Source organism: Neoarius graeffei, chromosome 23 (genome assembly GCF_027579695.1).
Source record: "Neoarius graeffei isolate fNeoGra1 chromosome 23, fNeoGra1.pri, whole genome shotgun sequence".
NCBI classification, from domain to species: Eukaryota; Metazoa; Chordata; class Actinopteri; order Siluriformes; family Ariidae; genus Neoarius; species Neoarius graeffei.
The window spans coordinates 22,537,646-22,549,289 of NC_083591.1; the positions used below are offsets into that span (position 1 = coordinate 22,537,646).

An 11,644-nucleotide genomic window follows, 5' to 3' on the forward strand; every position below is an offset into this window, starting at 1 on the left:
ATGTTGTCTGCTGCCACCGTGTGCTCAGGCACAAGGCATTGCCTAGAGCCATCACAGGCCCCACAAAATGCCAAGGCTAGTGAGGCTCGAGCTAACGCCTTCTGCCTGACAGCCTCTGGCCATCCTGCCGTCTCAGTGGTTTGTAAATATTGTACATTTGGATATAGCTAATTTAAAGCACGGGTTTGAGCACATTGGATTGTGTATGGGGTCATGGTTTCTGAATCTTGTGACTGTCCACTTCGTGAAGTTTCTTATAGAACCCCTGTACATATGGAATAGGTGTAAATTGTTCATCTCTGTATTAGCCATGTGATGGACTAGCAACCTGCCCAGTGTGTACCCCACCTCTTTCCACAAGTGAGCTGGGAATGACTCCAGCTTCCTCCAGAAACTTGACAGATAAGTGGTATAGATAAATGGATAGATTATTGACTGATGAAAGGGCGGATAATTGAGCTTGGGTAGTGCAGTCTTTAGGGTGCGACCATCCAGAGTGAGTCACAAGTGCAGAAAGTGCATCTTTAGGTGACGTGTCAGTCAGCTGCCTGTAAACTACTAGGTTAATCAACCACCTATAAAACAGTACTCCACTAAAAGATGACTAATAAATAAGAATAAAAGACAAGCCAAGAGTTTACAATGGTTTTAAGTTTATTGAGTTTCAGATTCTGAATAATGCTGTAAGAGCCACTTGTCTGGAGAATCTGGCTAATGTTGGGCGAATTACTGTTAGCATTCCAATTAACTGTTAATGCGTTCGAATAATTCTGTGACTAGTAATAGATGGGGTGGGTATAAATAATATCATGAAATCGGCAAAATGGCCCTGCTCCTGATCTTGTAGCTTTCAGTTTAGGTCTGATTAAGTGTCATTTTGCCTACATACTGGGAGAGAGTGTGCATTATTTGTCCATCAAACCATGCATCAGATGACCTCTAGTGGTACCCAATTTATAGCCTACTTAATTATTAACAATATGGATTTGCAACAATATTTACTTCATGAATACATGTGATGTTACAAATTTGCAGGGACATGCAGTTGCCACCAATACACCCAAGCAGAGCTAAGGCACATGAAATTATATATATATATATATATATATATATATATATATATATATATATATATAAATAAACACACACTATATACACACACATACATACACATATATACACACACCCCTGAAAGCTCATCACAAAGGAGCCTTTCAACAGCATTTTGCTACTACTTCACTCTACATAGTAATTCTTAATGATGAACCCCTGTGTTGATAAAAACAAAAAATTAGAAGGTGTCCCTGTCTGCTACAAAACTCAGTTCAGAGGATTTAAAGGGACTGCAGTAACCAGCAGGAGAGACTACGCTTTGGTTTGCATCTATACAGCCTTAAAAGTATTTTCTAAAGGCATTTGCAAGTGAGCAAATACACATCATGGTAAATATTTATTTTAAAAAAAGTAACCCCCCCCCCAAAAAAAAAAAAAAAAAAGAAAACCAAACAATCCTGTGTAACATGTAAATTCCCCATCGGTCTCCCCAAACCCAGTGCACACAAACATTTGCAAGTGCATCATATGCCATACTAGGACACGGGATAGGTACATAATTAGTTTAGAATTAAGCATATTTATCCATGAAAATATATTTAAAAAATAAAAATTTCTCTCTCTCTCACACACACACACACACACACACACACACACACAGCTGTGACTTCTGATAAAATTGTCATTATGTATGTTTATTTGACTTGTAAATTTTCATTTTCCATCACTAAATCTTTACACACACACACACACACCCTTCTATTGTACAAATTAAAAGATGAGACCATAAAGCAACCTCAGCAGCTGCATGTTAAATCAGATCTAAAGCATTATTGGAAGGTCATCTAAATTTAAAAAAAAAAATCTTAAAATGAATATTGTACATTATATATAAATGTCCATCCACCAAAATAGCACTTAAACATGGCTGACATTTGTAGTCTGTGCAGGGACTCTATGCAGGAAGTCTTGATTTTTGGCCAGCAGAAGGAAACCAAGTGTTCCAATTAAACAGATGGTTTTTTCAGTCCATCCTCACTCAGTTCATACCTACCAAAAAGAAAAGTGATTTTTAAAAGTCACAGGGTCAATTCCGCTTTTCAGGTTTGCACATACAAAAATACAAGAATATCTCACCATTGGGTCCAGCTCTTTGATGTGTCCTCGGATGTCAAATCCACGATCACCTGAGACATGCAAAAAATCTCAGGTAAACTCTAGAGGAATAAGTAAATAATAGCTACATATCGACTGCTAATTTTTTAAAACAATTTTAATGCTTATAAATAACCAATGCATTTCTATGTCTTAGTGCTTTGCTCAACATTTACTCTGTCCCTTTGTGACTTATTTTTTGCAATCTAATTCAACAGCCTTCTACTATTGCAAACATTTATAAAAAAAAAAAAAAGGTATTCACTATTTAAAGTTAAATGGCCTTTTGATTTCATAAAATCTGTGAAATTTAGTTCCCTCTGAAATTTGGTCATTGTTATATACATGTTTATTTCTGCAATATCTCAAAACACACAAAAAAACCCCAAGACCATTCTGTGGCTGGGAAGTTATTTAATTTGAGGGGATTCCTTAGCATATAATGTGCATGAAATCGCTCACTTTGCACAGTCAAGCAGACAGAGAAAGTCCGGTGTGCGCATGCGCTGGTTTACCTTCTTTTCCTGGGTTTTACGGCAGCTGGCATGCAGTGTTGTATTACTGCCATCTACAGGTTTACCTTGACCGTGCACCAACAGTTGCATCATTCTGTCGCTAAATAAACAGCTGATCACACCCAAGTGCTCACTGACTGCTGATATTTATTAGTTTGGTACTGCGTTTCCTTTCCTTCGCAACATAACTTCTTTGCTTCTCGCTTACCATTACTGTAATCGGTCTTTCACGCTTCATTTGCACACTCACGTCCTCCATCTTTCTCTCTGGTTTCAAATTTGTATCCCACAATGCCTTGCGCGAACAGGGAAAGCCCACCACGTGATGCATGATGACATATCTTGGATTGGGTCATGGTGAAGCGGGGGGCGGGGGGGGGGGGGGGGGGGGGGGGTGTTGTTTAGGGCCACATGGCCCTAAATTTCATGAATTGTTCTATTAAAAAAAACTAATAAAATTGAAAATCTGCTTTGAATTCAGTAGCTTTCGGTCCACTAAACAAAAATAATTGGGTGTCAGGGAAAAAAAAAGCTTTTTATGACCTACACTTGAAAAATCTGAAAGGCAGTCTATCTTTAAGAGATGAGGGGTTTTATTTCATTTTCACAAGATTTTTCTGGAGGAAAAAAAGAAACTGCTGAAAAGGTACATCATGTAATATCTGTTTTCTTCTCTCTCACCTTGCCCAGAAGACCCTTGTGTTTAAACAGAAGTCCTCCTCCATTTTTCACTGCTACATCCAAAGTTCTCCTGTGCAGCTCCACCAGTGACACACTGAACTCAAAGCTACACAAATACACACATGGTTTCAAAATTGATTAGCAATTATAAAAAACGGAGAAGGAAATGAAAAGAGGATGAAAGGGAGGAAATAAATAACCAGCTAACGTTTGGTCGTAGACTGGGTTGAGGTTTTTCTTGATTGTGTGCGTTTTTCGACGTCCAGATCGCCGCTTATCCGGGAGCAGATACAGACGCACATATGGGTCAGAACCGCTGTCTGTGAATGATATCAGATTCCTACAGACAAACAAACAAAATGGTAAAATAAATAAAACACACACACCACAGACAGAGTGGGGCTTGAAAGTTTGTGAACCCTTTAGAATTTTCTATATTTCTGCATAAATGTCCTCAAACATCATCAGATTTTCACACAAGTCCTAAAAGTAGATAAAGAGAACCCAGTTAAACAAATGAGACAAAAGTATTATACTTGGTGATTTATTTATTGAGGAAAATGATCTAATATTACATATCTGTGAGTGGCAAAAGTATGTGAACCTCTAGGATTAGCAGTGAATTTGAAGGTGAAATTAGAGTCAGGTGTTTTCAATCAATGGGATGACAAATCAGGTGTGACTGGGCACCCTGTTTTATGTAAAGAACAGGGATCTATCAAAGTCTGATCTTCACAACACGTTTGTGGAAGTGTATCGTAGCACGAACAAAGGAGATTTCTGAGATCCTCAGAAAAAGCATTGTTGATGCTCATCAGGCTGGAAAAGGTTACAAAACCATCTCTAAAGAGTTTGGACTCCACCAATCCACAGTCAGACAGATTGTGTACAAATGAAGGAAATTCAAGACCATTGTTACCCTCCCCAGGAGTGGTCAACCAACAAAGATCACGCCAAGAGAAAGGCGTGTAATAGTTGGCGAGGTCACAAAGGACCCCAGGGTAACTTCTAAGCAACTGAAGGCCTCACTCACATTGGCTAAATGTCAATGAGTCCACCATCAGAACACTGAACAACAATGGTGTGCATGGCAGGGTTGCAAGGAGAAAGCCACTGCTCTCCAAAAAGAATATTGCTGCTCGTCTGCAGTTTGCTAAAGTTCATGTGGACAAGCCAGAAGGCTATTGGAAAAATGTTTTGTGGATGGATGAGACCAAAATAGAACTTTTTGGTTTAAATGAGAAGCGTTGTTTGGAGAAAGGGAAACACTGCATTCCAGCATAAGAACCTTATCCCATCTGTGAAACATGGTGGTGGTAGTATCATGGTTTGTGCCTGTTTTGCTGCATCTGGGCCAGGACGGCTTGCCATCATTGATGGAACAACGAATTCTGAATTATACCAGCGAATTCTAAAGGAAAATGTCAGGACATTTGTCCATGAACTGAATCTCAAGAGAAGGTGGGCCATGCAGCAAGACAACGACCCTAAGCACACAAGTCATTCTACCAAAGAATGGTTAAAGAAGAATAAAGTTAAATGTTTTGGAATGGCCAAGTCAAAGTCCTGACCTTAATCCAATCGAAATGTTGTGGAAGGACCTGAAGCAATTAGTTTATGTGAGGAAACCCACCAACATCCCAGAGTTGAAGCTATTCTGTATGGAGGAATGGGCTAAAATTCCTCCAAGCTGGTGTGCAGGATTGATCAACAGTTACTGGAAACGTTTAGTTGCAGTTATTGCTGCACAAGGGGGTTACACCAGATATGCTTCGGTCACAACCGGCCGTACGTGCTCCCACGGCCGGTCTACGTGCAAAAAACGCAAGAAACGCACGGAGGGCGCGCGTGTGACGTGCTGATTTTCAAGCCATAGACTGGCCGCAGAGGTTCTTTGTCATGTCAAACAAACTCTACGGGCGCTTACGTTTTTTTCAGGTTGCAAGACAAACTTACGGCCAACGTGCGTCTTTCTCCACGAACAACAACAACAACAAAAAAAAAAACGCAGCAATTTGGGAAACGCCAAAAATTGTATGGCCAAAAAAATCGTACGTCCGGTTGTGACCTAGGCTATACTGAAAGCAAAGGTTCACATACATTTGCCACTCACAGATATGTAATATTGGATCATTTTCCTCAATAAATAAATGACCAAATATAATATTTTCGTCTCATTTGTTTAACTGGATTCTCTTGATCTACTTTTAGGACTTGTGTGAAAATTTAGGTCATATTTATGCAGAAATATAGAAAATTCTAAAGGGTTCGCAAACTTTCAAGCACCACTGTACGTACATACATAGAGCATAATGTCTAACCCTACCCATGGACATTCTCCAACCCACTAAAGAAACGTGTTGATTAGGGTTGCATTCCAACATGTGGCTCTAATACATTTACATGATCCTGATTAGCTGAATCAGGTTACAAGTTAATTTGTCCACACTGCAACTTCCTCACCAGGAATAAACTCGTTTGTTTGAATGTGTACAGACCATAAGTTTGTGTATTTTGGTGCAAGAAAGTTTAAGGCTCTGTGTGCATGCACGCGTGTGCGTGCACGCACATGCGATTTGCATATAGTAAGGGTCATCAGCAGATGGACACAAAGTATTCCACTGGACTGTACAGACTACTTAACAATATATAACAAATGGATACTCGATGGCTAAACATTTGTGGACACCTATCACACTCATGTATGCTTCTTGAACATCCTATTCCAGATTTATTCCTCCTTTGCTGTTATAATAACCTCCTCTCTTCTAGGAAGACTGTCCACTCGACTTTGGAGTTGGGCTGTGGGGATTTTTGCTCATTCAGCCACAAAAGTATTTGTGAGGTCGGGCACTGAGGTCAGGTGAGGAAGCCCGGGGCTCAGTTGGGAATCCGCTTTATTTTAAAAAATGTTCAGTGGAGTTGAGGTCAAGGATCTGTGCAGACCACTCGAGTTCTTCCACTCCGACTTTGGCAAACCCTGTCTTCATAGAGCTCACTATGTGCACACAGGCTCTCATGCTGGAACAGATTTGGGCCTCTTAATTCCAGTGAAGGGAAATTGTAAAGCTACAGCATTCTATACAACTGTGTGCTTCCAGTTTTTGGCAACAGGTTTGGGAAGGCCCACATGTGGGTGAGATGTTCAGGAGTCCACAAACTTTGGCCATATAGGTGTGTAAAAAAGTGGCTGAAGTCCAGTAACTTCAAAAATGAATCATTGCAGTTTCTGTAGCACATCTTCATACCCAGCACCATGCATTTACAGGGGGGATGAGTATTCAACACATCAACTATTTTTATATTATACATATTTCCAAAGCGGCACGGTGGTGTAGTGGTTAGCACTGTCGCCTCACAGCAAGAAGGTCCGGGTTCGAGCCCCGTGGCCGGCGAGGGCCTTTCTGTGCAGAGTTTGCATGTTCTCCCCGTGTCCGCTTGGGTTTCCTCCGGGTGCTCCGGTTTCCCCCACAGTCCAAAGACATGTAGGTTAGGTTAACTGGTGACTCTAAATTGACTGTAGGTGTGAGTGTGAATGGTTGTCTGTGTCTATGCGTCAGCCCTGTGATGACCTGGTGACTTGTCCAGGGTGTACCCCGCCTTTCACCCGTAGTCAGCTGGGATAAGCTCCAGCTTGCCTGCGACCCTGTAGAACAGGATAAAGCGGCTAGAGATAATGAGATGAGACATATTTCCGATGCTGCTATTCACATGAAGTCTTGAACAGATATTGGTATTAATGCAATAAAACAACCCAGAAAAAATTTTAATATTTGCATCCATAAAAAAAAGTTATATGCAATAAAGTGGAACGTCACAAGAAAAAAAGTACTGAAAACAGTAAGAAACCCAGCAAATTGCACAAATTATTTCTCCTACCTGTATTAATTAGAATCAGCTGGGTTAGTGCATGTTGGTAGGTTAGTACTTCCACTCTTTGCAAATCGGAACCCACCTCTGAATACAAGTAATCATTTGACACCAAGCCGTCATACAAGAAACCCCTCAGTTGAGCAGCATAGCAATGGCACTGGTTACTAGTGGATTTCTCAACTCCTAAATGTTCCAGTAAAACACTATCATGACCATTATCTGCAAGCATAAGGAACATCACTCAAACATCAACAGGCCACGTGCAGGAGCTCCTCGCAAGATTTCTGAATGGTCAGTCAGAAGAGTAGCTCAAGAGCTAAGGGTCACCTGAAGAGAGCTTTAGGAAGAGCTGGAAGCAGTGGGTATAGCAATCACGGGGAAAATAATAGGCAATGCACACAACAGCCACAGTCTCCATTCTCAATCTCCACAGAAGACTCCATTACTGAAGAAAAGGCATGTTAAAGTTTGCTATTGGAGAAGCCTGTAGATTACTGGGAGAATGTAATGGGCTCAGACGAAACAAACACACACATGTTGGTTCATCTCAGAAACTGGTCTCTCATTTGGGACATCATGGTCAAAAAATACATTTTCTAATTTTCCTTTTTTTTTTGCATTTACCTAAAACTCAATGTTTCTTTTATGTTTAATAAGAATAAAGATAGTATCTTGCTTTATCTGGCCTCCACTGTGGAAAATTTTTTTGATTACAATTCAAATGCTTTTGTAAAATTGATTTACATATACAATAACTACAGCATGAAGAATTAAAGCCCCTCCTTCACAGATGAGTGAAAATATTGAATAAACTTCCTCTTTTTGATTGCTGGGGGGGGGGGGGGGGGGGGGGGGCACGGTGGTGTAGTGGTTAGCGCTGTTGCCTCACAGCAAGAAGGTCCGGGTTCGAGCCCCGTGGCCGGCGAGGGCCTTTCTGTGAGGAGTTTGCATGTTCTCCCCGTGTCCGCGTGGGTTTCCTCCGGGTGCTCCCGTTTCCCCCCACAGTCCAAAGACATGTACGTAGGTTAGGTTAACTGGTGACTCTAAATTGACCGTAGGTGTGAGTGTGAATGGTTGTCTGTGTCTATCTGTCAGCCCTGTGATGACCTGGCGACTTGTCCAGGGTGTACCCCGCCTTTCGCCCATAGTCAGCTGGGATAGGCTCCAGCTTGCCTACGACCCTGTAAAACAGGATAAAGCGGCTAGAGATAATGAGATGAGATGATTGCTTGGGTTAAAAATGGCAAGTTATGATGACTGAATTGATTATTCATTTAAATATGAATAATATGATACATTTTGGGTATTTGATATGGCGAAATAGGACACAATGGAAAAATCAAGAACACGCCGGAAAGATGAGAATAACGGCGGTGGTAAAAGAACAACGACTGTACCGGCTGAAGGTCACATGGGTTTCTGCTGCGGCACGCGAGCAACGGGACATCACTACCACACCGGACGGAGCACGAGGCGGGGCAAAATGACTGGCCATAGATTCTATCAAAAGTTCGATCTAAATTGACCATATTTGCAAAATATTGGCCAAAAGTATGTAAACACTACGAAATATGAAAGCAAGATGAAAAAGAAATATTCTGTTGCCTTACACTGCAAAATAAAACTGTCAAAACTCACCTTTTCAGTGATAACGTCTGAACAGATCACTCGTGTAACAAAGACCGCAAATGGATTCACAATCAACTTCTAACTGTTGGAGTGGAAAATTCCATTCTACACATGCAAATTGTTAGTGTGTCCTTCCCCGAACACAAAACACGCTACGGTAAAAAATAGACCACAACTCATTTTATAGCTCAGAAATTCATACAAGACCAGCTACCATTGTAACATATTCTGTAAGAAACATTCTATACCTAACTTTCAGCTTTTGTTTTAAAAAAACAAAATCGCAGATTTATAACTAAATTTTTATATGGTGTAGTGATTTTAAGTTATTACTTTTGGTGAGGTAGTGACCTTGACCCTGAGACTTTCTGTTTCAATCAAAACACACGATCGTATTGGTTTTGGGTCTGCGGAAAATGGAGTTACAACGGTGATCAAATATTTTGCATGATGTTTTATTACAGTTCCGATTATTCTGTGAGCGCACCAATCCTTAGGTGTATAAAAGTTACAACTTAAAATACAATTAGTGATAACTGTAGACTTTTCAGTGGACTACAACCTTAAGGGAATGCGATATAGTCAACCATTTATGTCCCAGATCAAGCTGCCATTTTTCCACAAATTTGCAGAATTTTTGCCAAATTCTGAATATTCACATCAAAGATTTAGTTTTATCTGTATTATTTCTTTCATCATTTTATTTCAAATTAAAACCAACATCACCATTCAAAACTGTATAGTTTACTGACTGAATATTTTAGTGGGGTACCCCCACAGTACCCAGTTTCTGAGACAGACCCCCCCCCCCCCCCCACACACACACACACACACACACTTCTCATGGTACCAGCAGAATCCAAATTACCAAAGGAAAAATGAATGGGGTCATGTGCTAGAAAATTCTTGACAAGAATCTGTTGCCATCCACTAGGATGAGCTTGAGACTTTAGTGGACCTTGCAGCAGGCCAATGATCCAAAATACACTGCAAAGGAGACTCTCAGTTGGTTCCATAGAAAGAAAATAAAGGTGTTGGAATGGCCCAGTCAGTCACCACACTTAAACCCAATATAAAATGTGGAGAATGAACTGAAGATCATGAGTCATCTTTTCATTTAAAGGCTTGGTGTAGAAGAACGAGCCAAAATCCCCCCAGAACACCATGAAAGATTCATTTTTTTCAATACAGGAAGCATCTTGAAGCCGTCATTGCAAGACTTTTCCACAAAGTATTAAATAAGTTTCAGTTCGCATGCTCAATACTTTTTTCCTGTGTATTGCATGCAATGTTTTTATGGATTGATGATATGATTTGAGTGTGTCCATAATGCTGGGTATCAACAGTGCAACAGCACTGTTGAAAAACACATTGTCCCATTTTAATACAAATGTTGTATTTTTTGAAAGTATATACTGAAAGGATGAAAAATCTAAGTGGGCACACAATCTTTCTCCTGATGTAGTATCAGTAGCCTTTGATTAAATTGGCATTCTGTGCCAGGATAATCAATTTTCTTGCACAACTTTACACATTTACATTGGACTCAAGCATATAATTGTAGCTTGTTTAGGACCTAAGAAATAATTTGCTCAGTGTTGAGTTTATTTTTTTTTCATACCATGACACATTGAAGAACATAAACCTTTTTAGAAGCAGTTTTATAATGATGAAAAAATTTGCAATTGGTAGCTCCAACATACCCTAGTGCTAGATTTGTTTTCTCAGACTGATTGGCACGTGACACCAGCAATCAGATGCATATCCAACAGAAATATATATACACCGAATTATTATTTGAAGCTAAAAATATGGTAATTGGATATTGATGCCCAGCACTTTGAATGCGCTAGTTTCTTTATCTGTGTAGTTTTACTACATTAATACCAATGTCTGTTCAACATTTCATGCAAGTATTTGCACTGGAAATTTGTTTAATAGAAGAGCCATTCCACGGAATCGGTGCCATTTCCATCCTTAGAAAATTATATGTATAAATGCACATAATGCACTTTAAAATACACTTCATTACGCAGAATGTCTTGCACATTGATCTGATTTCAAATTTAAGACATATAATTGATAAATTGATTAATAAAAACTACCTAAAACACTGAAAAATAGCACGTGTTACCTGTCCCTGCACTCTAACTTTATACTTAACTATGAAATATTATGATTAAAATCCTTCAGAAACAGTACTTCTTTTGCACTGTTGTGTGACTCCATATCCCATCCATGGTTTAAATATATTTTTTTCATAAGAAATCCACAATATCTTGGTTAAAATACACATTTTAGTCGTGTCCCTGGGTTTTCACTCAGTCCTGTTACCTAAATATATTACCCCATCTGACAAATTTGGAACATTCCATAAATCACATGCTCAACAGGAAGTTACATCAGTTGTGTCTTCTGAAGGCCATGGGAAGACCAAAAGTTAGTTCTCTCATTTACTTTTCTGTATATTTGATGATTTTTGACCTTATCAAAGTTAAATGTCAACATACTGTCCTGTTACTTAAATTATTTCTTAGATGATGTTTATTTTAAAAATACAGATTTTTGGTAAATCACTAGAATGTGCCAAGTGTGATCATGCTATTAGCGATGACGCCATGTGGCTTAATTCCATGTATTAGCTAATCCTAGGCTAAAAACTCAGTCCTGTTACTTTTAGTCCTGTTACTCATAAAAAGAGTATGCAGCAATCTTTGACTTCCAAACCTTGTAAAATA

General features: G+C 39.5%; 1 protein-coding gene across 1 annotated transcript in view; it reads right to left on the reverse strand.

Annotated features, from left to right (window-relative positions):
• Positions 1–636: 636 nt before the first annotated feature.
• Positions 637–11,644, reverse strand: part of esyt2a (extended synaptotagmin-like protein 2a) — a 138,961-nt gene continuing 127,953 nt past the window's right edge. The window contains exons 19-22 of the mRNA XM_060905937.1: positions 3,613–3,744; positions 3,405–3,510; positions 2,191–2,240; positions 637–2,103 (exon numbers count right to left, since the gene is read on the reverse strand). Coding sequence (XP_060761920.1) covers positions 2,061–2,103; positions 2,191–2,240; positions 3,405–3,510; positions 3,613–3,744 — 331 coding nt within the window. The 3' untranslated portion in view covers positions 637–2,060. The remainder of the gene's footprint in view (positions 2,104–2,190; positions 2,241–3,404; positions 3,511–3,612; positions 3,745–11,644) is intronic.